General features: G+C 54.7%; 2 protein-coding genes across 4 annotated transcripts; one reads left to right on the plus strand and one right to left on the minus strand.

Annotated features, from left to right (window-relative positions):
* Positions 1-55: 55 nt before the first annotated feature.
* On the plus strand, positions 56-5,042 carry PTGER1 (prostaglandin E receptor 1). Of its 2 annotated transcripts, XM_039882705.1 has the most exons (3): positions 56-2,217; positions 3,127-4,097; positions 4,682-5,042. In XM_039882705.1, exons 2-3 carry the CDS (start codon positions 3,147-3,149, stop codon positions 4,946-4,948), a joined length of 1,218 nt encoding a protein of 405 aa, XP_039738639.1. In that variant the 5' UTR covers positions 56-2,217; positions 3,127-3,146; the 3' UTR covers positions 4,949-5,042. The 2 variants fall into 2 exon arrangements, with proteins under 2 accessions (XP_039738639.1, XP_039738638.1); XM_039882704.1 differs by having other exon boundaries at positions 56-4,097.
* A 502-nt stretch (positions 5,043-5,544) lies between these two features.
* Positions 5,545-27,418, minus strand: PKN1 (protein kinase N1). Of its 2 annotated transcripts, none has more exons than XM_039882703.1 (22): positions 27,178-27,418; positions 22,730-23,033; positions 21,183-21,334; positions 19,546-19,681; positions 16,900-17,045; positions 16,427-16,640; positions 15,525-15,719; positions 13,642-13,751; positions 13,410-13,553; positions 11,504-11,579; positions 11,280-11,418; positions 11,096-11,189; positions 9,046-9,125; positions 8,895-8,970; positions 8,708-8,799; positions 7,538-7,714; positions 7,277-7,339; positions 7,059-7,135; positions 6,722-6,864; positions 6,368-6,475; positions 6,202-6,282; positions 5,545-5,822 (listed from the first exon to the last, which is right to left on the minus strand). In XM_039882703.1, the coding sequence occupies exons 1-22, from the start codon at positions 27,196-27,198 to the stop codon at positions 5,619-5,621; spliced, it is 2,832 nt and encodes a 943-aa protein (XP_039738637.1). In that variant the 5' UTR covers positions 27,199-27,418; the 3' UTR covers positions 5,545-5,618. The 2 variants fall into 2 exon arrangements, with proteins under 2 accessions (XP_039738637.1, XP_039738636.1); XM_039882702.1 differs by lacking the exon at positions 27,178-27,418 and adding an exon at positions 23,951-24,015.
* Between the last annotated feature and the right edge of the window lie 14 nt (positions 27,419-27,432).

Raw genomic sequence — 27,432 nt, forward strand, 5'->3', positions numbered from 1 at the left:
TTAGGAGCTGGCCTGGGCCACCCACCCTCCTTCTACCCGTTCCGCCTGATGAGGCTCCTGGCTGTGGGCCACCAGGGCTCCAGGCAAGTCTGGAGCTTCTTTGTCTACTGAGGGTTCAAGTCTTGCTCCCTTTTGAACGAGGCCTCCCAGCACTCCAGGTTGATGTGAACAGTGGGCACGAGGCTGCTGGCTACAGCCTAGGGTTGTGGGGAGCCTCAGGGCCAGAAGGCATGGAGGCCTGGCATGGAAAAAGATGGAGGCCCAAATGGAGCCTTGGGCCTGCTGAAGCGAGTGCTATGGGGAAGAGTTTACCCCTGAAGCTGGGGGAACATTCACGATGGGGTCTCCACCCCAACTAACTGGATGTGCAGGGTCTGAAGGCATCCATGGTGGGTCACACCATGCCCTGGACATAAATCGGGCCTGCTTGTTTTGACAACCGGCTTCATCCCTGAGGATTGAGGGAGATCAAAGAAGGGGGGTTGGGATCCTGGCCAGACCTGGAGGGAAGAGCCAAGACTGAAGGGAGGGGAGCCAGCCAGGCCAGAGGTCTCTGCAGGAATGTTTGGGGGTGAGCTGAGAGGGAAAGTGTGAGTCCAGCCCGCTCCTCACTTCCACAGGGCAGGCAGTGGGGGAGGGGGTCCGCTGGGCAGGGGATGCATACTCAGTCTGCAGCTGTGTTCTTGGTAGGGTGGGGGCGGAAGTCGTCAGGGTTACTCCAAAAATTCCTGGGCACCTGTAGGTGCTTCCTGTGTCTGACGGTAGACAGCTCCAGTTTGAAGGGTGTGGTGTGTCTCGGTGCAGAGAATAGGACTGGATCAGTGTTGACGTTCTGTGACCACGTTGAAGGCTGTAACTGTTGAGGGAACGAGGCGCGATGACTGTGTGCCAGGGTGTTCGTGGGTGTAACTGGCAGTGTCTGCATGGAGTGTGGCTGTGGAATTACAGGGCCATGAGCACGTGTGTCTAGATATTCCTGTTTCCCCGGTAGGGGGTGACCAGCTAGATCTCGGAATGTCCAGTGGTTGCCACCCCATGGCGTGTGGAGTGTGTCCATGTAACTTGTCTCGGGAGTGTTAGGGAGTGTTGCTAGGTCATTTGGATATGGCTGCGGGGCTGTCTCAGCAGTAAGAATCTCAGGGGGCTGCACTTTAGGGTGTTGAGAGAAGTGGTCAGTGTTAGAGTCAGTAACTTGAGGTACCTCTCTGGTGCTGGGAGTGCGACTGTCTCAGTGAGTTCAGGGTATGTTTATGTGACAATGGCTGACCCCAAGGTGTGGCTGGCCAGGGACAGTTTGCGATGGCTGGTCTCGGTGTTAGGGGATATGATTGTGAGACTGTGTGCATGTCCCTACTCAGGGCAAGAGATGAGGCTGTAGCTGTGTGTCCACAGGTGTGTCTTTGTGGCTTGGGATGTGTGTGTCCCATGTGTCACTCACCACACCCTAAAGCATGATCTAGGAGTCCCCCAGTCAGCGGAAGTTCTGGTTTCTCTGCCCCACTTCAGCATCCTCCCCCTCCCCTCCAGGGGTATGACTACTGCTGCCCTGCCCTGGGCTTTAAGCCCCTGTGTAAATAGTGGGCGGGTCTCCTGGCCTGGCTGGGCCTGACCCAAGCTGGCCCACCCAAGGCACTGCCCACTGCCACCCACTCAACATCAGCAAAGGCTTTAGCAAGGCAAGGGGGTGCTGTTGCCCCCACAAGAGCTAGACCCCCAACTTTGCATCTCCAGTGGGAGCACTGGAACCCCCTGTAGCCACCCCAGCCTTCCCCCACCCCCCCGTGACACTCACATTTTCCAGTGTTTAGATTTTATCCACTTTATTAATGAGGCAGGCCAGAGGCCCATGCCTGAGGGGAAGGGGGGTGCTCCTGCTTTGTCAGGGGGAGGAGGTCACGGGGGATGGGGCAGGACAACTCCCTAGGAGACCCCTTCTTCATAGAGGGGGCAGGGGCCCAGAGTGGCCCCCACCCATTGCCAGCAGCACAGAGAGGGTGTCTCTGCCACCCCAGGCCCCCTGTGGGCTGGTGCTGGGTTTAGCGGCCCCTGGAGGCCTGAGCAGGCAGCAGGAGGAGGCAGGGAGCTGAGGAGCCGCCCCTGGAGGAAGGGAGGGAGGGAGCGGCCTGCCAGAGAGCTCGGACACAGCGGGTGTGGGTGCAACGGGCAGCAGGGGCCAAGAAGCAGGCGATGGGGACCCGGTGTCCCAGGCACCACCAGGTAAGAAGGCTGGGGATCAAGGCTCTTGGGTGGGGCTGGAGGGCAAGGAAGGATGGGGCCATGGTTCCCTCTGTCTGTCCTGTGTTCCTTGGCTCTCAGCCCCATCTGTCCCTGTCTTACCGTCAGTCCATCTTCCTTTCCCGTCTGACCTAGTGGGCACTTTTGCCCTCTCTGCCCTCACCATGAGATCAAGGGATGAGTAGTCCTGGGTCAGCCTGGAGGCCTCTGGGGCAGGAACATGAATATGGCAGGAGTGGAACTCTGGGGCATTCAGGGCAAGGCAGCCATGGTTAAGGGTAGGACCTGAGTGAGAGACAGCAGTAGAGCTCAGAGATGGGAATGTGGGGGACAGGAATATAGCTGTGGGTACAGGGGACTGTGGGGGACAGAAAAGCAACATGGGGACATAAATGGGACCAAGAAGACAGAGACAGTACAATGGGAGGGAGTGGCAGAGATGGGGCTGTAGGAATCAAGGATGGAACTAAAGTAGGGATGACATGATGACTGTCAGAGATGGGGTAGTGGGATCACGTGGGGCCCTGAGATCAGAAATGGGCCAGTACAGATGGGGTCAGCGCCCAGGAATTTGCTGTGGTATAAATGGGAGGTGGGTCTGTGAGGCCTAGAGGCTACGACAGAGACAGGAGAACTGGAGCCAGGACAGCCACTGTGGACAGAGAAGGGGACAGTGAGGGCAGAGTGAGGCTGGGGGCAAGAGCTGGGATGTAGAGAGGCAGAGGAGGTGGAGGAGTCAGGAACTGGGCAGCCAGGGTCATTGGACTTGCCATGGGGGCAAGTAGGCCCTGACGATCTGAAATGGGTCCCCCCGCAACACCGGCTGGTCTCAGCAGGATGGTGGTCAGTGTGTCCTGGGCCAGCCTCATCTTGCCCTCCTCTTCTCCCCAGCCCCACCCCTCTCATCTGACATGAGCCCTTGCGGGCCCCTCAACCTGAGCCTGGAGGATGAGGCAACGACGTGTGCGGTGCCTGGGGCCCCCAACGTGTCGGTGGGGCTGCCGTCAGGTGTCGCGGGCGCATCGCCGGCTCTGCCCATCTTCTCCATGACGCTGGGTGCCGTGTCCAACGTGCTGGCATTAGCGCTTCTGGCTCAGGCCTCTGGCCGCCTGCGGCGCCGCCGCTCGGCCGCCACCTTCCTACTGTTCGTTGCCAGCCTGTTGGCCACTGACCTGGCAGGCCACGTGATCCCGGGCGCGCTGGTGCTGCGCCTGTACACGGCGGGGCGCTCGCCGTCTGGAGGAACGTGCCACTTCCTCGGCGGCTGCATGGTCTTCTTCGGCCTGTGCCCGCTGCTACTGGGCTGCGGCATGGCGGTGGAGCGCTGCGTGGGGGTCACGCGGCCCCTGCTGCACGCGGCGTGTGTCTCAGTGGCCCGCGCGCGGCTTGCTCTGGCCGCCCTAGCCGCCGTGGCCTTGGCTGTGGCGCTGCTGCCGCTGGCGCGCGTGGGCCACTATGAGCTGCAGTACCCGGGCACGTGGTGCTTCATCGGCCTGGGGCCGGCGGGCGGCTGGCGCCAGGTGCTGCTCGCCGGCCTCTTCGCTGGCCTCGGCCTGGCCGCACTGCTCGCCGCGCTCGTGTGCAACATGCTCAGTGGCCTGGCCCTGCTGCGTGCGCGCTGGCGCCGCCACTCTCGAAAGCGCCCCCCGACTTCTGGTTCCGACAGCCGCCGGCGCTGGGGGGCACGCGGACGCCGTTCAGCCTCCGCTTCGTCTGTCTCGTCCGTCGCTTCGGCCTCTGCGGGCCTCAGCGGCGTCCTGGGTTGCGGCTCAGCGCACAGAGCCCGTGCTCACGACGTGGAGATGGTGGGCCAACTCGTAGGCATCATGGTGGTGTCGTGCATCTGCTGGAGCCCGCTGCTGGTGAGGGGCGCACCCACCCCTCCACCCATACTTCCTCCATCTGAAGATACCTGGGTCCTCTCTCCCTTCCCCAGCCAGGGTCCCGCCCCTTGAGGCTTCACCTGTCAGGAAAGCCCACCCTTTGCCTTCTCCCTCTGACATCCCACCCCTTCTCCCCCTAATCTCCTTCCTGGGGTCTTTGTAGTTCACCCCAACGCACACAAGCCTTCCCCCCAGCCCCACTCCCTCCTAGGCCCGAGGCTTCATTCTCTAGACCCCTTTCACCTCCCCACCCCGTTTTTCTTCTCCCCTTCAGCCCTTTGTTCTCCAGAACACCTGGAACTTCTTTCCAGACTGAGCTCCCACCCATTTAAGGCCTTTGCTTATGCTGCGCTAAGGCCCTGCTTCTTTGCTTGTCTTTACAGGGAGACACTCATTTATCCCTCCTTTACAGGGAGACACTCATTTATCCCTCTGTGACACGCTGCCTCTCTTCACAGCCCCCTTACCTTCCAGCCATGCTCTCATCCATCCTAGCCCCACATTTCGCTGGTTCCCTTCTCTTACACCCACCCTAACCCTCACACAGGCTTCTTCTCCCATAGGTGTTGGTGGTGTTGGCCGTCGGGGGCTGGGGCTCCAGCTCCCTGCAGCGGCCGCTGTTTATGGCCGTGCGCCTCGCCTCGTGGAACCAGATCATGGATCCCTGGGTGTACATCCTGCTGCGCCAGGCCGTGCTTCGCCAACTGCTTCGCCTCCTGCCGCAGAGGGCCGGCGCCAAGGGCAGTCCTGCGGGGCTGGAACTAACCAGGAGCGCCTGGGAGGCTAGCTCGCTGCGCAGCTCCCGGTACAGTGGACTCAGCCACTTCTAGGCGCGCCTGGAGGCACAGCAGCTAAGCCGGTCCGCCCCGGGCAGGGCCCAGGTCCGCAGCGCGGAGCTTTCGGGGAATAAAGCCATTTCCTGGACATGCCCAGGGCGGTGTGTCGTGTCGGTGCGGCAGCACCCTGTGACCGCATGGGGGTGGCAGAGGAACAGTGTGCTCCCCTGGGGTGCAGGTCTGTGACTTGCCACGTGGGGGAGCAAGGACGCCCGAGGAGGAGCCGGAGCAGCAGGAGCATGCGCATAACGCGACAACAGCCCTGGGACCCGACTGACTCCTGCCGCCATTCGCCCATTATGGCCCTGAGTTTCCCCATCACAGTTCTGAGGCCATAACCCCAAACCACGCCCCATCACAGTCTCCAATTGCCGACATCCCCGAATAGTCCCGAAGCCCCTCCCATCGTGGCCCTGTCCCTGCTCCTCACCATAGTTACAGCCCCGAGTCCCCGCCCTCCCTTGATCCCCTTCAGATAACCCTCACTATAACCCAGGGCGTCTCCCCATCACTCCCTATGCCCCCCTCCACTCTCCACCTCCAATCACACACCTCCCACCCCCATTAATGCACACAAGAAGAGCCGGGGATGCATGGAGGGGTCAAACCCCAAAGGCCTTTTAAAAAACTAACAGCTGGGTCAGGGGAGGGGCCGGAGAGAGGGCTAGCAGCCCCTGGCCACGAAGTCGAAATCCCGGAAGGCCGCCTGCTCCGTGGCACTGAGAGGCCGCGCATCGCGAGGGGGGCTCAGCGTGGGGGCCTCCCCGGTGAACTCTTCGTCGAAATTGCTGACATCAGTACGGCCCGACAGTGTGGGCACGAAGGGCGGCGGCAGCCGACGGGCCAGCAGGGCATCCCAGCCCAGGGTCTGCATGGAGAAAGGGAGTAAGGTCAGTGTGGGGGGCTGGAGCACAGACCACAGGAGGGGCTAGACCCCTGCGCCCCATCCAGCCCTGGGTCTGTGGGGATCAGCCTAATTAGTCACAAGATAGAGGGGCAAAGTGAAGGGAACGGGAGCGCAGGAAGCATCACAAGGTGAGCGTGGGGGACCCTGGTGGTCTGGGGCGGGGCAGCGAGCTTGGGCTCATACGCAGGGCAGTGGTCCCCATCAGGTCAGCCTGGAGTAGATGTAAGTGTAGAAGGGTCAGTGCGGGTGCAAGAGAGAGAAGAAAAGTGGGTGACAATGTTGCAGGTGATGCAACGAGGTCTTAGGGGAAGATGGCCAGGCCCTTGAGAGGAATCCTCACCCTGAAGAAGGGCTGTTTCTTCACATCCTCTGCATCCCTCTCACTAGACCCCAGCCTCCGCTCTGGATTCCTCCGCAGCAGCTGGGGAAGGGGAGCACTGTGTCAGTTTCCCTTTCTGGGTCCCAGAGTCCCTCCTGAAGCCCACCTCAGCTTGGACGGTCCTCACCCTGCGCATGATGCCAATGGCTTCAGCTGACAGGAAGCGGGGGTAGCGAACCTCATCATTGACGATGCTGTCAAACACTTCTTCCTCATCATCCCCTGGGAACGGGGACTGGGGACAGGGAGAACGGGGCAAATCAGGCCACTCCTCTGGCCACATCAGACCCAGCCCCACCCATACCTTCACATCAGAGGGTAAATACGCTATTTTAAAGATTCAGAAGCTGAGGCCAGGGATGCGAAACAACCTGCCCCTGATCACACATGTGGTGGAGGAAGATTCTGATCCCACCCCTGGGCATACAGGTTCCAGTGCCGTCCCAGGGACAGGTAAAGTGCGGGCAGCCCTGGGCCTCACCTCGCCAACCAGCATCTCATAGAGCAGCACGCCCAGTCCCCACCAGTCCACCGCCCGCGTGTACGATGTGTCTGTCAGCACCTCAGGGGCCAGGAACTCCGGGGTTCCGCAGAATGTGCTGGTCCGGTCACCATAGCCCATCCCTGGGGCAGCAGAGCCATGTGGTTATTGACGGGAGTGTCCCCAGTTGTAGCCCAGCCCAACACAGAGTGGTCCAGCCAGCCCTGTCCCAGGGTCAAGGGTGGGAGGGTGAGATAACCTGGGTAGGGACTCCATTCCTTCCCCCTCTCTGTCTAATCCCCAGAGGCCAGCCCTAGATCTTGGCCCTGCCCCTCACCCTCCTTGCAGAGGCCAAAGTCTGCGATCTTGACATAGCCCTCGGTGTCCAGGAGTAAATTGTCCAACTTCAGGTCCCTGTGAGGGGTTGGGGATGTAAAGAGGGATGAGTGGGGATGGGGCCTGCCTGAAGCCTGAGGGCCCCCTAGTGGGCAGAGCATGCATGCATGAGCACATGCATGCACACGCATACACACACACACACACACACACACACACCTGTAGACAATCTTGTGTTCATGGAGAAACTGCAACCCCAGCACCACACAGGCTGAATAGAAGCTGCAGAGAGAGGCTGGTGTGAGGCAGGCGGGTCTCGCCACAAGGAAGACCATATAAACCTGGCTGCCACATTCTCAAAAGCCCAACTGCCTCCCCGAAGCCCAAACTCCAGGAGCTGGGGTGAAGAAGGGCCTGCCATGGAGGAGCAGAAAGGGGGCTGAGGAATCAGTGCAGGGAGTCGGGGGTGCCTGGGCTCACACAGCACGGGGCTCAGAGAAGACGTCACTGTGGATATGCAGCATCAGGTCCCCACCAGCCGAGTACTCCATCACAAAGCACACGTGCTCTGGCGTCTGGAAACAGCCAAACAGGTTCACCAGGAAGGGGTGTCCCGCACTAGTCACCGCCGCCAAGATCCGCTTCTCACACATCAGGCTAGGCAGGATGGGGGGCAGGGGTCAGGAGCACAGGAGATCCCTACTGCCAACTCCCACATTCCAAGTCCTCAATCATCAGATATTTGTTGAGGGCCTCGCATGGCTGTGAGACCTTGGGCAAATTGCTTAATACCTCTGAACCTCAGCAGCCTCATCTGCTAAACAGGCACCTAGAATCCATCATCCCATTAACGATCCCCCAACTTCTCTAAAGAGAACTGGCAGGGATGGGTTGACTGGAGCACTCCATTTCCCTGGCCAGGAAATGGTTCAGGAATGAGAAAGCCAAGCCAACAGGGCTCAATCTCAGGACTTCTGCTGGAATTATTAAAGAAGGGTTAAAGCTGGTGGACAAGAACTATACTGCTGGTCAGGGAGGCAAGACTGGAAGCAAAGCCCACACACAAGAAAGCAGAACTGAGGAAATGTCATCTGAGCACCTGGATACAGCCATGCCTGAAGGACACCTCTGGACTTTTCTGATCCAGAGCAATAAATTCTTCTATTTGCTTAGGCCTGTCTGAGTTGGGTTCCTGATTTAAAAAAGGATGTCAGGAAGATTGGGGACAATCTCAGTGTCTCTACCAAGCCACCCAACAAACCTGCAAGGAAGGCATTATTACTTCCCTTTTATAGACGGGGAGGCTGAGTTTCGGAAGGGCCTCCCCAGGCTCTCTATAAGTATAAGTATGTCTGTGGCAGAGGTGGGATTTGAACCCAAAGCCCTGACCCCAAAGCAGAGGCAGTACAATGGCGCCATTAAGATCACAGGTTTCAGAGCCCGAGTTCCTAAGTTTAAATCCAGGACCTCCCACTCACTGGCTGCATGAACTCAGGCAAGCTGCTCACCATCTCTGTACCATCAGCAGAACGGTGTTTACTAAGAGTTATTACTATTATCTTAAAAACTAGCTTAATGAATATGAGAAGGGACTGCTGTTTCCCATTTTCCAGGAGACAGGTTCTCAGAGGGCCTGAGCAGGATCCCCACCTCTCCACCTCGTCTCGGGCCACAATGTCCCCTTTCTTCAGAGCCTTGATGGCGAACAGCTCGCCGCTGGGCTGGAATTCGGAGAGCAGCACCTGGAACCCCAGTAGGCAGGAGTGGCCTTAGCAGCCAGCCCAGGGACCCAGGGATGCAGACTTCCAGCCCTCCGACCCCTTGCCCCCCACCTCACCTTCCCAAAGTGACCCCGGCCCAGCACCGCCAGGAATTTGAAATCCTCAAGGGTCAGGGGTGACTTCCTGAGAGGGCTGTGGAGAAAGGACACTGGTGGGGACGGGGACAGTGCTCGGGGTGGCGGGTGGTGGGCAGGGGAGGGGAGTCACCTGCACAGAGAGGGCCCTGGGGTTTCCTGGGGCTCTGAAGGCAGCACAGGTGTGGTGGCTGTGTCCTGGATTGGGGAACTCTGTAGTGGAGAGAGCGGGTCAGAGTGAGGGAAGTCAGAGGCACCCCATAGCCATCATAGCCACCAAGGCTCCCATCACCTCTTTGACCTCACCTCTCCCACTCACCCCCTCGTTCACTCCCTTCCAGCCACAAGTTCCTCTCACTACCCTGAACACAGCAGGCATGTTTCCACCCCAGGACCTTTGCACGGACTGTTCCTGCAGCCTGGATCTTTTCAGAACTATCTTTTCCTGACACCACCACACAGCTACTCCCTCACCTCCTTCAGGCCTTTACTCAAATGTCACCTTTGCAGGTGGTCAGCTGACCACTCTATTAAATAACAGAACCCCCCCAATATCCACACTCCCCATCCTCCTTCTGTTTTATTTTTTCTCTCCAGCACATTTCATACTGAATACATATTTTCTCATTTACCTACTTATTCTCTTGATTGGTATTAGTCCTTTGGAATCACTTTTATACAACATGTATATGTAACTAAAAAGAACCAAAATTAGTATTTCATAGGAAAAAATTACCTACTGGTCCATTATTCTTCACTATAGAAGCAGTTCTAAAAATTCAATCCATGCAAACAGGCTGAAATATTTCCTGCCCCAGCTGCCCTCTCCAGAGCCAGCCACTGTTTAATGTTTTCTCGGGTACCTTCCTAGACATGTTTTATACCCACACGAGCAAAACTGCCAGTACAGGCTCTGTTTTTCCTGTATCCACTATTGACAATATTCCAATCTTGCCTCTCCCACTGGACAATCTGTCTTGGAAATCATTCTACATCAGCAGATGAGACTGGTTTCATTTTTCATAGCTGCATACTAGTCCATCTTGTCATTTATTTAGCACTGGTTCCTATAAATGGACCCTGAGGTTATTTCCACTCTTGCCCCCACAAAGCTGCCTCAGTGAACATCCTGGTTGTGCATGTGTGTGAAGATGTCCAGAAGTGGAAGTTCTGGGTCAAGGTAGTGTCCGTTTTTATCTCAGCCAGCTAGGCCCTCCCAAGGGCATGTAGCGACTAGCACACTTCCCACTAGCTGCCTGTTTTTCTGCATCCTCCCCAGCCATCAGTGTTATCAAGCTTTTGGATTTCTTCTCTTTTTGTTTTTTGGCCAACTTCATCTCATACAATGAGGTAGCTTATTTAATTCAAGCCAGGAAGGATATATTTTCATTTTTAAAAAAACGAGATACAAAATTCGTTCAGTGAGGTGGGCGAAGGGACCAGCTGTCACATATGTGTCCACCCAGGTCCCCAATGCCTAGACCAGGGGTAGGTAAATGCTGTTTTTTGTATGGTCTGCAAGCTAAGAATGGTCTTTATGTTTTTAAAAGGATAGGAATTTAAAAAAAATTTTTTTTTCCTGATCTATGGAAATGAAATGACATTGAAACTTCAATGTCTATCAGTAAAGTTTCCCCAGAAACAGCCACACCCATTCAAGGACATAAGCATTGCGTGTGGCTGCTTTCTACAACAGCAGTGTCCACTAGTTATGACTGGGACTGTCTAGCCTTCAAAGTAAAAAATATTGATTATATTGCCCTTTACAGAAAAAAGTGCTAACCTTTGACCTAGATTAGGATGTGGAACAGTCCCATCACCTTGCTGGCTCCCTCTGTCCTCCTCCTACCAATAACCAACCCTTCCTCCTCTGCACAGAGAAAACCACTATCTTAATTTATATCATCGACTTGTGGCACTGAGCAACTTACAGGCACTGAGCACAGAGGTGAAGCGGTTAGGCGTGGGTCACACAGCTAGGAGGCGGCAGAGCAAGATGGGGAACTAGAAGGTTTGACGCTCCAGCTCATGTTTTTATCCAAGATAAAGAATAGGACTTGGTTCTGCCAGAGGCATGCTGTGTGACCCCGGGAAGCTCTTGGTGGTCTCTGGGCCTGGAGCTGGGAAGGAGGCCCCCTGATGCTGCCTAGCCAGGACTGGGAAGGAAAGAAGGGGACACTCACCAGACTTGGTGGACTGAAAGGAGGGCCCAGAGGGCTCTTCTGGGGGGAGCTGTCCAAGTCAGCCCCGAGATTCAGCTTCTCCACGGATATGTCGCTGCAGCACAAAAAAAGAGGGTGTGCTTGGGACCTAGCACCCTGGGAAGCAATCGAGACAGCCGGGACCCGCAGAGTCTACCCTCCTTACCCTGTGGACCGGGCCTCGGGTCCAGAAGCCCCGGGGCTGAAGGTGCCCGTGGCCATGGCACTAGGGATGAGCCTTCGAATCAGCCGCACCCAGGTGGCAACGTCAATGTTCATCTGCCTAGCACGCTGGAATGCCTTCCCTGGGGACAGCAGCAGTGTCACCCTGGCTCACCCTGGTGACACCAAGACCCCTGGCCTCTCCCCTGCCCCAACCCACATGCTCACCTTGCTGCTTGGAGAAGATTTTCTTCTGCCGTCGGAGCCGGGGTATCCTCTCAATGACAGGGTTGCGGAAGGTGACCTGGGGAGAAGAGCCGACGGGTGAGCACCCTTACCCACTGCCAAGTGGGCAGGCCCTTAGGAGCACAAGTGTGCACACACATGTTTCAGGGGTTCTGATCACTGTGGCACTGCACGTAATAAGGGGTCATAAAACCAATCCATCGCTTGGCAGGGCCCCCTCCTGAAATGCCATTTCAGGAAGATGAGAAGAAAGCACTTAGGTCATCTTCTGAGGGTGGGGAGGGGGTCTGATACAATATGCACATTCAACGCTAGCAAACAGGCCCTACATCATCTCGTATCCTGATTCCCGACGGTGATCCCAGAACGGCGGATCAGCATTACCTGGGAACGAGTTAGAAATGCAGATCCTCGGGCCCCGCACCTAGACTCAGTGAATCGGTAACGAGGGTGGGGTGTGGGGGGGTGGACATATCCGTGGAGAAGCTGAATCTCGGGGCTGACTTGGACAGCTCCCCCCAGAAGAGCCCTCTGGGCCCTCCTTTCAGTCCACCAAGTCTGGTGAGTGTCCCCTTCTTTCCTTCCTAGTCCTGGTTTATGTTTTAATAAGCCCTCCAGGTAATGCTAGTGCCCACCCAGGTGGGGCAACCACTGGTCTAGCTAAATTCTCCCAACTCCAACACATCTAGAAGGTGCTAAAGTCACAGAATTGTGTCACTTCATGTGCATCCGATATGGTTGAAACCAGCCACATGCGGCTATTTAAATGAAGTAAAATTTAAGTAACATTAACACTTCAGTTCCCCCATCACACTAGCGGCTACTATACTGGATAATGCCAACCTAAAACATTTCCTTCTACAATAGAACGCAATTATTGTCAGCTCATCGACAACGGAACTGCAGAAAGTTCTACTGGATGGCATTTTTAGGAGACATAAAACAAAATCAAATGCTCTAATAAACCTTGAAAGCTTCAGAATTTGCCCTCAGAGCCACCTACCACCATGTCTGGCCTGGTTTTGGACAGTTCCTAACAGAACAATTTCACTGCACTGCCACTGAAGTCGACCCTTCTCTCTCTCCTTCCTTCCCTTCAATGGTCCTGGATTATGAGATCATGTAAGAATTTCCACATGGGGATATGGATACGGGGAGATACATTACATAAAACAGGGCATATGGATATGTTAGAGGCAAATTTAAAAAATTTTTTAGGATAATTTAGGCTAAATGAAGGGGCCGGTGACCGTCCTTCGCTGCATCTCGGTTTCCTCTTCTGTCAGCTGTGCATTGGGGGATTAACGAGTTAATGTCAGCAAAGTACATAGGACAAGGCTTGGCTCATACTACAAGGGGTCAGCTAGGAATGTTACCTAAACTAGGAGCTCTCAACCAGGGGGCACTGGCAAAGTCTGGAGACATTTTTGGCTGTACGACTGGCAGTGGAGCTACTGGCATCCTGGGGGTGGAGCCCAGGGATGCTGCTCAATACCCAACAGCGCACAGGATGGCCCTGCAACTGAGAATGCTCTGGTCCCCAATGTCTATAATGTTGACAGTGGGGTACTCTGCTTTGAACCCTAACGCCATTGCAGAAGGAATTTCTCTGTACTCAGTGTGCCTCCGGCAGTGCATGTTACCAGTGCCATGGCATGTTGCCAAGTTTTGTTTTTCTTTTCTGGCTTGACAAAATTTTGTGATTTTAATTTTTAATTCTTGCGACAGAACAAAACCAGTCTCAGCTTAAATCATGTCACTGATATGACCAATTATGAGTACTTTTCTATGAAGGTTCTGGGATCAACAGAAAAGATATCTTCCCTTTCTAGAAAACTGGGAGCAGGAGTTGCATGAAGCATTTTCTCAGGGTCAGGTCGGGCTGTACCTCGGCCACCAGGCAGCCCTGGGGTTCCATGTCCAGCTGGACCTCATGCCTCTCGTTGTCCAAGAAATCCTCCAACTTCAGGAATTTGAGGGCACACAGGCCCCGCTGGTCCCGCCAGAACACAGCCAATTCCAGTTCCCGCGCCTTGAGAGAGGAAGATGACCATCACTTGTGGCACCCAAGACCCAGAATCCCCCTTCTCTGTGCTCCATCATCCCCCAACCTTGCTCACCCTCTCCAGCTCCAAGGTAAAGCTCTGGTCCCAGGCGTTGAGGCCACATGGCTTCCAGGATGTCTGCCCCACCACTGTGTTATCCAGCTTGAGCACAGTGCTAACCTCACCTGTAAATGGGGGTGGGGGTGGAAGTCAGGAAATGCTGGGGCTGAGGGAATATCTATTATATCTTACTAAAGAAATCCTCTCCTTTTCTATCATAATATTCTGCTATGCTATCTTGACAAAGCTTTATGGTTCTGCCTTTCGCATTAAGGCCTTGTGGTTGATTTTTGTGTATAACACAAGGTAGGAATCCAAATTCACTTTGATTCTGTAAGCAAGTTTCAGCAACATACTACTAAGTATTTACCCTAGAAAAATGCATGCATGTGTACATCGGGAGATTCATAAATATAACGCTTTATAAAATGGCCCCAAAGTAGAAACGGCTCACTGTCCACTAACAGAATATGCAATCCGTAATATAGTCTTACTAGCTGAACCATGAAATTGCTGATATTCAACTATTTTGTACCTAAGAAAAACAAAAGGCAGCAATTTGATATGGCTCATTTTAAGACAATGGACTATTAAACAGGAGTAAAAATGAATGAATGAACTATAGTTTCACAGAATTATGTGGATCCGTCTCACAATGTTAAATCAAAGAAACCACTGCCATGAATATATTCTGTATGATTCCACGTGTATGAAGTTCAAACACCAGGCAAAATTAAACTACACTGTTTTGAGATACACACATGGGTGCTAAAACTACACAGAAAAGTAAAAAAATGATAACCATGGAAGTCAGAAGAGTAGCTACTTCTAGGACAGAGGAAGGGGCTGGAACTGAGGAGGAGACCTGGGGGGCTTCCAGGGAGTTCTATTTCCTGAACTGGGTGGTGGCAACATGGGTGTTCACCCTGCTGTTATTCTTCTTTAATACATACTTTTTTGTACATATATATTAGTTTTTTTTGAAGTGTGGTAAAGTTTACAGAACATAAAATTTACCACCATTATCATTTTTTAAGTGTACAGCTACATGATAAGTCCATTCAGACTGTTGTGTCACCACCATCGTCCATGTCCAGAACTCCTTCCATGTGCCCAAACTGAAACTCTGTCCCCATGAAACATTAATTTCCCATCTTCCTCCCCTAGTTACTGGGAACTACCATCCTTTTCACCTTCATGAACTGGACTACTCTAGATGCTAAGTGAGATAAACCTGAGTATTGATATTTTGTTTTAACGTGCCTGCCTGGGCTTCCTAGGTAGTCTCCCATCCAAGTACGAATCAGGATCGACCCTGCTTAGCTTCCGAGATCAAACGGGATCGGGCTTGTTCAGGGTGGCATGGCCGTAGTAGACAGCATTAGTATTTTTGTGACTGGCTTATTTCACTTTGCACAATGTGCTCAAGTTCACCCATGTTGTGGCATGTGTTAGAATTGCCTTCGTTTTTAAGGCTGAATAAGATTCCATTCTATGGTTATACCACATGCTTTTAGCCATTCATCCATCAACGGACACTTAGATTGCTTCCGCTGTTGGCTACTGTGAGTTATACTGCTATGAACATAGGTGTGCAAATATCTCTTTCAACTCTTTTGGGTATATATTCAGAAATGGGATTGCTGGGTCACATGGTAATTCCATGTTTAATTTTTTAAGGACCTGTCATGCTGTTTTTCATAGCAGCTGCACCATTTTATGTTCTCAGTGCACAAGGATTCCAATTTCTCCATATCCTCCCTAACACCTGTTGTTTTGTTTCATTAGTATCCTTCCTAATGGGTGTGATGTACTAGTTTTTTAGAGTGTTACAAGTGTTGGGCATCCCAGGACCCCCAACCCCACCTCATCCCTCCAGACCCTCAATACCCACTCACTCGCATTCTCAGCTTCTGCTTTGAGGCTGCTCCGGCCACTGAGGCTTCCGCTTCGGCTATAAAGGCCACGGGCTGGGCGGCTCAGGAAGGCAGTACGGCTGTCGGGGGTCCCAGGCCCCCCCGCCAAGGGTGAGGGGTTCCAGGGGATTGTCTCTGGAAGGTCCTTGCAGCCCACCACACGTACCTCCAGAGTCCCTAAGGAAGGGTCTGACTCAGGGGGGACCACATTTGGAGCAGGCCAAGGGGAAGGGGCTGGGGGTGAAGTGGACATGTAAAGCAGCAGCCCACATACAAGTGGGAGCTGTGACGGACTGTAAGTGGGAGCAGAAACTGTGCAGAGATAGCTATCACTTGAAATATGGGACAAGGGGGAGGGGACCGGGCTGGAGTGGACCAGGCTGGGGAGGGGCTCTGGATGCTGAGGTTTAAGGACAGAATAGAAGTGTAGGATGAAGGTCCAAGCAAGGAGGAGCAGAGCAGAATTCAGAGGGCTGACCTAGGGTCTGAGGCAAAGGCTGAGGTCTATGGTAGGGCTAGTCTGGTGATGTAGTAGCTGAGGGGTCTAAGGAGAGTGGGACTGGCTAGGGGGTTGGGGTCAGAGGTTCAGGGCTGAGGGTTCTCAGAGTGAGGGTCTGGGGGACTACGAGTGCAGTAAAAAGACACGGCCAGGTGAGGAGGGTGGAAAAGTGGGAACGGTGGGGTGGGGGCAGGAGTCCAGAATCAGAGGGCAAGACGGGCCAAGAAGTTCAGGGAGTATGGGGCTATCTGGCCTGGGGAAATGGGGCCCGGGCTAGAGGGCTGGGGTGAAGGAAGGGAACAGTGGATGGCAGTCTGGGTTAGGGAGAGTGGAGAACCAGGTTGGGGACTGTGGGTTCTTAAGGCTGGGAGATGTCGGGACCCACCTGTGAGCGGTGAGGGCTTGCACAGGGTGCTGTAGTGCGTGGCGGGGAAGGGCCCGGCCAGGTGGGCACTGAAGGCTGCGGACGAGGCCGCAGCGAGTTCCTCTCGCAGCAGCCGCCCCTTGGGGTGGTCAGCGGGCAGCTCCCCAAGCCGCCGCTCCAGCGCCTCCCGAAGGAGCCCCAGCTTCTGGTTGGACTCAGTTAGTTTTTCTTGGGCCTGAGGTGGAGGGACAGGTCCGATCTGGGGTGGGGGTGGGGATGGCCCCTCCAAGCACAGACCCAGGCTCCTCCAGGACTAAATCCTACCAAGGGCTCCTTTTCACCGGAGGCCCCAAACCCAAACCATCTGGGGTCCTACCCCAGAGCTCCCTGAAAACTAGACCCTGCCACACCGAGGCACTGACCATGCTGAGGCCCGACTCTACACCTTGGCCGCCCAAGGTCAAAGCCACCCGTTCTGAGGCTCCGACCCTCACCTCGCTGACTGCCTTGCGGTCAGGGGCCTTGGCGGCACTAAGCAGACGCAGCACGTTCTTGGCACCCTCCGCCACCGCGTGCTCAACTCGGAAGTGATGCCGCAGCTCTTCAATGCGCAGCTCCACCGCCCCCAGGTCCGGACTCCCTGTGGGTGCAGGACACCGGGTAGTGAGGCCAGCCTGGGACCCAGGTCTAACTAATCCAGTCCAGATAGAACAGGCACAAGAACAGGCACTGGCCACAGACGTATCACCACCAACATGTATCAGGCTTCTCCCAAGGGGCAGTTACAGTGACACAGTCGCACTGTCACCAGCAGGCAGACCGCCACACTTCCGCCCTCTTTTATTCAAATACTCGCACCCATAGCAATGACCCCAGGGACAAAGGCTGTCACACTGGAGCAGTCATACACACAGGCACACTGTCAACACAGCCTTAGGGACGAACAAGTTGTCAGGGTTCCACTTCACCCCCAGGGACTATCACAGGGACACCATGGACAACTGGACAGCCACAAGGATATAGTCACACAAACACAAGGACACTTTTTTTAAAAAGTAACTTTTATTCATTGCTAATGGGAATACAAGTTGCCTTCCAATGGAGGCAGTTTGGCCATATCTATTAAAATTACAAATGTATTTACCCTTTGATCAAGCAATCCCAATTCAGTGGCTGTATCTCACAGAAACACCTCTGCACTTGACATATGTATACGGTTATTCATGACAACCTTCTCTCTAAGAGGGAAAGACTAGAAACAACCCAATTTCCCCAGCAAAGGGACATTGTCACAGAGGCAGAGGGACATGATCACAAGACATAAACACCCTGTGGGAAACAGTCTCCCTGGAGCGGGACTCTCAGGACTCTAACTCCAGCCCAAGGAGAGTCATAGGAACTTAATCCCACTGACACATGGATAAGGCATAGAGACAGGCAAAGGAATATCATTGCACCGTCACACAGGCAGGGCGATGTCACTAATACCCACAGGCATGGGGACCCAATGTCAAAGGGAAATAGGCTGGTTGTCATGCCCAGTGTGAAGTCACAAGAACACAGCCATAGCCTGGCACAAGACACAGCCAGTTACCCAATGGCACAAGAAAGGCACAAGGACATACTGTCACACAGGTAGGTATAGGAAACTTGTCACCCAGAGGCACAAAGTCACAGTCACACTTATTCATGGCTGTAGATTCCAAGGACAGTCTCACTGTCCTGTATAATGACCCAGACTCAGAGCTTGGCACTCAGTCACAAAGTCATGGTGTGTGGCACTCTCCCGGACACCAACAACACAGACAGTGTCACAAGAACCCTGATATTCACAGGCAAGTCATCTTACAAACATGGTCACACTCCTGCTTCTAGGCCTGCTGTCACATGGCACTCAGACAATCGCTGAGACTGTCACATTACAGGGACAAAGTCATGTTGTCGCCAAGGTCGTGATATCACTCAGAGGCACATGGATGTAATCATACCATCACACACCATAACTGAGAAATCCACAAGGGTATTCACAATACAATCGTGTCAACAGTAATACTGACAGCCCTCCCCACAAAGACACACATGTCATTCAAGTTACAAGCCTCACTGCTATGGTCTGAATGTTTACATCCCCTCAATATTCATATGTTGAAACCCAACCCCCGGTGTGAGGGTATCTGGAGGTGGGATCTTTGGGAGGTGATTAGATTATGAAGGTGGAGCCCTCATGAATGGGATTAGTGGCCTAATGAAAGAGATCCCAGAGAGTTCCCTCACCCCTTTCGCCACATGAGGACACAGTGAGAAGATGTGGTCTATGAACTAGGAAGTGGGCCTCACTAGACACCGGAACTGCCAATGCCTTGATCTTAGACTTCCAGCCTCCAAAACTGTGAGCAATAAATTTCTATTGTTTATAAGCCACCTAGTGCTATCATAGCAGCCCAAAGAGCCTAACAGCCACCAACAGCTGACACACCTCTATCTGTCAAGGTGACATACGAACTACCATAGTTACTAGGGCACACACACAGCTGCTGGTCCCTACAGTCAATGTCACATTAATACTGAAACACATCAGTAGCACAGACATAGTCACACCTGCACACAATATATCAAGACCCTGTCACAAATTCAGGTTGACAATCAGGTTGAGACACTCCCAGCCCTTCATACACAGAGACACACAGGCTGGGGACACCCATGGTTCTACACAACAGAAGCCAACATGACAAGGCAACCACTTAGTCCAGGTGTCTGCAATTTTTTTCTATTTAGTGCCAGGAAGTAAATATTTTTGGCTTTGCAGAGCACACAGGCTCTGTTGCCACTACTTAGCTTTGCTGTCCCAGTGTAAAATCAGCCTTAGATGATAATAAATGAATAGGCATGGCTGTGTGCCAATAAAACATTTAGAAAAAAAAAGCCAGCAGCAGATTTGGTCTGTGGGCTGTAGTCTGCTAATACCTAATCTAGCGCAAACCTCAAGTAGGACAAAATGGGAAACTGAGGCCCAGAGAGGGTTGGGAATGGGTTCCAGTCACGGAGTAAGCTACAGTACCCACCTCCCTGCCCCAGAAAAGGTCCCCTCATGGGGCTGGGGGCTGAGCTCTGCAAGGCAGAATGCAAGGCGAGCAGCTCACCTTGGGCCTCATCTGGAGCTGCCTGGCTCTCCAGCTGGCAGGCCTGCAGCGCCCGGCGTAGCTGCATGCGGATGATATCAATTTTGGTCTTACTGTCCTGTAGCATCTGCTGGGCCGTCAGTAGCAGCTTCCGGTCCTGGAGGCAGAGATGGGCCATCAGGGAATGGCTGGCCAGTTGGGGCCTGACCACTAGCCCTGATGTCCACACCAGGGCAAACATGTGACAGACAGTGTTTGTGTCTGTGTGTTCACGGACGCAGACGGGCGATGTAGTCCGTGGGGCTTGAATCTTGGCTCTGCCACAGCTATGTGTCTTTCTTTGGGCAAGCCACTCAACCTCTCTGGGCCTGTCTCCTCAACGTGCAGGAATAGGATCAGTACTAAGAGAGCCGACCCCCACGGAAGATCAAAGTTGCCGATCTGTACGCAGAGCTCAGGGCTGTGCCTGGAACCAGCAGGCACTGTACTCGCGTCAGCTTCAGCACAATGTGCTTGTTGGTGGGCGGTCCCCAGAGCAGGTATAGCCCTGACTGTAGCCACAAGGGTGAGTCTCCAAGGGTGACTGGGTGGTGTGTTGATGGTCTGCTGTAAGCAATGTTCCAGATGTTTGTGTGCAGTTCACACGGTATGGTGATGACTGGGCACATAGCCCAGGACCCCGTGTGTGCACAAGTGCTAGAAATTGTTGTGAGTTTTTCCATCTACTTGTGCTACCTTTCTAAACAAGGCAAAGCTAACTTGTGGTGTTGGAAGCTTGGGTACTGACTGAAGGGCAGGAGGGAACTTTCTGGGTGATTGGAAATGTTTTGGATTTTGATGGGGGTGATATGTACACAGGTAAAAATTCATGGGGCTGTACACTTGAGTTTCCTGCATGTTATATGAGTACAAAAAATAATCTATGTGCTCTGTGTCCTAACATGTAATAGTCGTGTTTGTATGTGCACACGAGTGTGGGCACTTTCCCGACCGTGTGTGAGCAAGTGTCTCTAGCAGCAGGCCTGACTGTAATTGTCCACGTGAGCATCTCAGGGTGTTGGTACAGACCTGTGGCTACGTCCCCAGCACTGCTATGACTGGGGAGTGGGTGTGTCTATGTGACAACTTGTCTCTGGGTGTGAATTTAATGGTGTATCTGTGGGTCTAGGTGTTATGTTGGCTTGTGCTGGATGTCCTGGGTGTTACATGATGACATGTGTATTTATGTGTCTAGAGGTGGCTATGTCACATGTCTCTAAGTGTTGTTGCCGCTGCGTTTCTACACATTATAAGTGTGTGTTTCAAGTATTAATATGACTCTGTGGGTCTCCAGATATTATGACCAGGGGGCTGTCTTTGTGTGTCTCTGGATGTTAGGATGATGACAAGTATGGATCTAGGTGTTGACCTGATTGTGTGGACTTGTGTCAGAGAGATGTCACCAGCAATGAGTTGCCCTGACCATAGACACCCTCAAGTCTTGGGAGGGGGCAGCTATGTGTTGTGTGTCTGTCTCACATTATCCACATTCACCCCATTTCCCATACGCCCCCAGGAGCTGCCCATACCCCAGTCCTGACTCCCAGCCATCCATCAGCCCATCCCCCCACAACCCCTGCCCATGACCTGCTCATGGGGGTGCCTGCGTGTGCCCCCACCTTGGTGCTGCCATTGCTGTACGTCTGGATCATGTTTTCTGCCCCCTGCTTCACCTTCAGCTCAATAGCCAGCTGCTTCTCCAAGCCAGCCACGCGGCTCAGGTTGGTGGCTGAGCAGGCCGAGCCGCCCTCACTGGGGGACTTGGGGGCATCTGGAGAGGGTGGGTGGGACAAAGTCAGCAGGGCCTCACCTCCATCTGCCAGGGAGGTTTGGCCCAGCTGAGAGATCTGCTCTCTGCCCAGCCTAGATTCCGCCCCCAGGCCAGGGCGCCAAGGGTCCAACTACCCTGCCCCTCGCAGGGAACCCCTTTCAGGGCACCCCCTCAGGGCTGAAGTGGGACTAGATGAATGGGCATGAGTAAGTGTCCAGGTGTGCATGAGTCCTTGGTGTTGGTGGGACTATGGACAGAGGCCCCTAACTCCTTACACAGCTGTGTGGATTCCATGGGTGTGGTTATGTCTGTAACCCACAGGGTGGTGGCATGGCAAAGTGGGGGTGTGTCTCCCTAGGTGCTCATGTAACTATGTGAGATGCTAGGTGTTAGAAGGACTATGTGAGATTCTGGGTGCTGAAGCAACCCTATACATGAGTTTCCAATGCACTGATGACACAACTTTGTTCAGCTTTCGGGCGCTGGTACAACTGTGTCTGAGTGTCCAGGTGTGGATACAGCCATATGTTCATGTGTCTGGATGGTGGCCTGGCTCTATGCAACTCTCTGGAGAGTGGTGTGACTGTAGGGGTGACTCTAGGTATAGATGTGATCATATGAGATCCTAGCTGTTGGCTGAACTCTCCCCACTGTCTCAAGAATGTTAACATGACAGTGTGGGTCTCTAGCTGTTGATATGACTGTGTATAGAAGGGGTGGGTGTTGGTGTAAGCAGTGTTGAGTCTTCAGGCTTTGTCCCATTGTGCATATGTCTCTGGCTGTTAATGGGACAGTGTATGTCTAAAAGAGCTGGGCAGCTATGTGTGTGTGAATCTGTGGGGGTTGGTGTGACCATGTGTGAGAGTCTCTGGGTATTGTCTGTGTATTGGTGTGACTGTGTGTGTGTTTCTCTGGGTGTTAGGTGGTAGTATGGAAGTCTCTGAGTGTTGTGGTGACTCTGAGAGTCTCTGGGTATTTACATGATAGTGTCTAGAACCTCGGGTGTTATTTGAGTATTGGTGTGACTACGTGAGTCTAGATATTGGTGTGACACTGTGTAGGTCCACTGGTGTTGTCTGAGTATTGGTGTGACAAAGCATATCTTTGGGTACTGGTGTGACACTGTATAGGTCTTTTGGTGTTGCCCAAATGTTAGTGTGACTATGCATGTCTTTGGGTATTTGTGTGACACTGTAAGTCTCTGGATGTTGTCTGGGTGTTGGTGTGACCATGCACCTTTCTCTGGGTGTTGGTTTTGACGTTTGCTCTGGTTGTATTGTGAGGCTGGAGGCTGCTGTGACCAGGCGTGTCTCCCTGGGGATCAGTGTAGATGGGGTGAGCCCCTGGCAGTGGCACCCCTGAAGTCTCGCCTCCCCTAGGGAAGGCCCTGCTCACCATGGGTGGCGGCCACAGGGTCGGGCAGCACCACGTGGGCATGCAGTTCCTGTAGCTGCTGGTGGAGCAAATCCAGCCGGCGAGAGGAGCCGCGCAGCAGCAGCTCCACAGGCCCGAGGCTGCGGCCCAGGTCGGTGGTGGCCCGACGCAGGTTCTCGGCCCCCTCCTTCAGTTTCAGCTCCTTGCGGATCTCTCGCCGAAGCCGCTCCCGCTCCAGCTCCAGCTGCTGCTGCACCCCAGGAGCTGCCAGGTCCGCACCCGCCAGGCCCAGCTGCTCCAGCAGGGACCAGCTGCGGGGCTCACTCTGCAGGGGACAGAGCAGGGTCAGTTGGGCCAGGAAGATATGGGGTACAGACTACACTTGGCCATCCAGGCCTGGTCTCCTCCCAGCCTGGGGCTCCCAAGACAGGGCCTGCTCTATGTCTTCTGACCCCACAAACTGGGAGGTAAGACAAGGCCCTCTCCCTGTTCCCTCTGACTCAGGGACCTTATAGGTACAGTTGTCGCCTTTCATCTGTTTCTTACATAGTGGGATTTTGGAGGACAGGCCCCACTGCCCCACCACTGTGCCACTCCCAAACTAAGGGCATCCTCTAGGATAGGCCCTATCTCCCTTCCACTGTCCTCCCAAACTAGGGGATCCCAAGGATAGGCCTAGTCTCTCTTCCCTTGCTCCCCCAAATGACAAGGTTCTGAAAACAAACCCTCTTCTCCTTTCAGCTATCCCCCTAGACTCGCAGGGCCCATCTTCCCTCTGCTGTTCCCCAAACAAGTATCAAGAACAGGCCTCTGCTACCCCAAAAAACTATGGGGTTGGAGTCCTGAGAGCAGGCTACTTCTCCTCTTTGCTGTGCCTCAAACTGGTAGGTGCAGAAGGCAGATGTCATCTTTCCCCTGCTATACCCCTGATCTAAGAGTCCCCAGAGGCAGGCCCAATCTTTCTCCTGGTGTATCCTCAATCTAGGAGATCCCAGGGATAGGCCCCATCTTCTCTCTTCTCATCTTCTACAACCGGGACCCTAAGGAGCAGAGCCCCATCTCCTTCCTCCTCTATCTGCCTGACAGAGGAGCCCCATAGGGCCTCAAATAGTTTCATCTTCCAAACAGAAAACTCCAACCTATCTTTTCCCCTCTACCCAAAACGGAGGGTTATGAAAGGCAGGGCCTCTGGCCTGTGTCACTTGAGGTCCTCTTCTGCCCTCCACCCCCCAGGGACCCCACCTCCAACTCCTGGTCCAAAGGGGTATCGGCCTCCGCCATCCTGGGTCTCGGCTGAGGACCCCGCCCTCTTCCTGAACCTCAGCCCTGCCAGGGCCTCTCACCCGCCACTTCCTCTTTCCTGCTAGCTCCCAGCAAGCCCCGCGCCAGGCCAGCTCCAGGGCTCTGGGGCATCTTGGGGACTTTTCCCCTCAGCCTCAGTCTGAATGGACTTAAAGGCAGGCTCCCCCAAGCTCCTTGGGCTGACTCGGGGATGCATGCTCTCTCATACCTACAGGTCTGTGCACAGAACATGGGTGTACACCAGTATGCAAATGCACAGGAGTGTTTACATGCGCCAGCCCTCTGCCTGCAGATGCAGGCCGTCCCAACTTCCGGCTTCCTCTCTGGGTACCCACTGCTGTTGACCACAGCTTAGAGGCCAAAAGGGCCTGGCCAGGCCAAGGGCACCTCCCTGAGACCCACGTCATGAGAAGACAGCATTGGAGGGGTGGAGTGAAGGTACCTCCAAACCAGCAGTCTTCTAAAGTTCAAGTATGATTAGTGATAATAACAGCAGTTACTACAAGCTGTACCCAGATCAACTAATGAAGTCCACGAGGTGAGTGCTATTATCACCCATATTCAAGATGGTGAAACTTGAGGCCCAGACGGTGATATAACTTGCCCCAAGGTCCCTCAGCCAGGAAGAGGCAGGACTAGGATTTAAAACAGGAGCACCCAGAATCCTAGTGCAGGATAGGTTGTCAGGTGCTCTCCCCACACCGCGAGAACCCATTTCACAGATGAAGAAAGTCTTCCTTGGCTCCCAGCCAACCTTGAGGGCGGCTGCCCCCAGGGAAGGTTTACTTCAAGCCAAGAGCCTCGCTTCCACAATCATACCAACCTCTCACTTCAATCCTGAGCAGCTGCCACTATTATTCCTTAGGTGAGAACTGAGGCTCAGACGTGACAGAAGCAGTTCTCAAAGGTGGGGGATTTTGCCCCCTCCCCACGCTTCTGGGGGCATTTGGCAACATCCAGAAACATTTTTGGTTATCACAACTGGGGGTGGGGAGGGGGTGCTACTGGCATCTAGTGGGCTGACACCAAAGATGCTGCTCAACAACCTACAGTGCACAGGACAGTCCCCACCTCAAAGAATGATTCAGCCACAAATGTCAATAGTGCTGAGGCTGAAAAACCCTGAGTTAAAGGACACAAACTCACAGCCTGGGTTGCTGACCATGACCACCAATAAGGTTTCATAGCAGCTCTGCCTGCAAAGCGCTGGCCCACTTTACGTCTCTCCCAACCACAAACACCCTCTTAGTCCCATTCTTCTGATGGCAGAACCAAGGCTCAGAGAGGAAAAGGCACCCAGCCAAGAACACACAGTGAGGAAGTGACAGCGCTGGAATTTAAACCCAGGGTCATCTAAGACTACTAGCTCCCAACCAGACCCCACCCACTGCTCAGCCCCACCACATCCCCTACAGGCAGAGCATGGGTACAGCCAGGAGCAGGGCCAGCTCGAATGGGGGTCCAGGCAGAGAGGAGGAGTAGGAGCCCTAGGCCACACCTCAAGCAGCTAAGGCCTAAGAATATGCAGAGCAGGGAGAGAGGAAGGCCAGGCCTCCTGGGTTCTCCTCCCCGGGGTGACTCACTCCTACCCGGAGGGCAGGGGTCACCCAAGGGCCAGCAGAGTGAACCCATGAGTCAGGGGACTGGCCCAGCCTTGGAGAGTCCCTGTTCTCACACCTTTCACGGTGGAGCAGGAGACTCCAGGTCCAGAGGGCCAACCTCCCAGAATTCCCCTCTTCCAAGAGCAGCCAGGGACCTAGACCCCCATGTCCGGAGATTTCAATGCTTTGGGCGTTTCCGGAATCTGGACAGGACATCCGTTTGCCGGACACAGAACAGACAGGCACACGTTGGGACAGACAGAGGGACAGAATGGCAGGCCCAAGCAGCCACGAGAAAGGAATAACAAGAATAGGGGAGAAAGCGGGCAAGAGGTGGGAAGGAAAACCAGAGCACCGGTCCAGCCTCGTTCCAGGAATCACAGCTTCTATCCGGCCCATGTCTGATACACGCCAAGCACATGCATGCACCAGGGGACTCCTACAAAACCCTCCCAGGGCCAGAGGGAGAGACAAAAGACCCTGGCCCTCCCCAGCCCCAAGGTCTGACCTTGTGTGATCTGCAACACCAGATACGCCCAGCTCCTCGGCAAGGCTGGCAGGCCATCAGCAAGACTGGGGTGGGGGACCGGGGGACACAGGGGAGACACAGAGGGGATGGAGGGCAGGTGCAGAAGGGGACGAGAACCTGGTTACACAGCACCACAGGAAGACGGAGGGATAGTGAAGCACTAAGAGGGTACAGGACATTTCTCAGGTTTTGGTCACTGAACCAAAGAAAGTCAGAAGTCACCCTGGCCCAGCTTGTCACAGATAGAGAAAAGTGAGTCCAGGACTGTGATGTCCACAAGGTGGCACAGGGAGAACCTAGCTGGGCAGGTTGGTGCCAGTCACCTGTGCCTGTGTATGTGTGTGTGTGGGAGAGAGTGCCCCACAGTGTCACCCAGGCCCAGGTAGGATTCCAGGTATGAGAGAATTCCCAGCCTGTTGACCTAGACGCTCCTGACCTGGGATCAGGTTCCACCTGGCCATCCTGGAGGGCAGCCGTGGGGATCCCCCGTCCCCAGACCTAATGAGGTGATTGGGACACTTCCGTCAACAGGTGCCAATCTGGGTGGCGTCGGGACCCTCGTAAAGCTCAGTCCAGAGGCGGGGGCCACTAGTTCTCTGTTGTGCGGGGGAAGGGCATGGGCGGCATCCTCCCCTACCGAGGCATCGTGCCAGGCACCTGCCCCAGGTGGAAGCGGCACCTGATGGGAACCGACGCTGCGGGGGGACAAAAGGCGGGGGCGACAGGCACCGGGACGCACAGCCAGCCTCAGACACCCAAAGTCGCGCCTCAGCGGCGCCCCTCGAATTCTCTCGGAGGGGAGGAGCTTGGATGTGTGGCGGGGGGCATCCCGGACCTCCCCGCTACCTCCGTGCGTACCTCCACCTGCCGGGAAGGGGGCCCTGCTGGCTCCAAGATGCCGGCCCAAGGAGGGGGCCCCGGGCCCTGGGGAGACCCCCTGCCCTGGCCGCCTCGGTCTCGGGAGCCACGGCAATGCGCGGACGGGGGTCCCGGGCCCCGGGCAGCCACTGGGCGGCTGCGGACGCAGGTGCGCCTACCTGCACGGCGTCGCTGGCCATGTCCTCGCGCCGCCCGCCAGGGGTCCCCGAGCTGAGTTAGGGGCGGCGGGAGGAGCGCGCCTGCGCCCCACGCAGAACGTGGAGGGTGGGGAGGAGGCGGGCACGACGGGCCCCCAGCCTGGCGCGCGGCCCTCTCCGGCTTGCTCCGCTCCGGCCCCGCCTGGCAAGGCCACCGCGTCCGCGCGCCGCGCCCTCCGGCCCCAGCGGCCGCCGGGCCAGTCACGTGATCGCCGA

Source organism: Pteropus medius, unplaced genomic scaffold (genome assembly GCF_902729225.1).
Source record: "Pteropus medius unplaced genomic scaffold, Ma_sr-lr_union100, whole genome shotgun sequence".
Classification (NCBI taxonomy): domain Eukaryota; kingdom Metazoa; phylum Chordata; class Mammalia; order Chiroptera; family Pteropodidae; genus Pteropus; species Pteropus medius.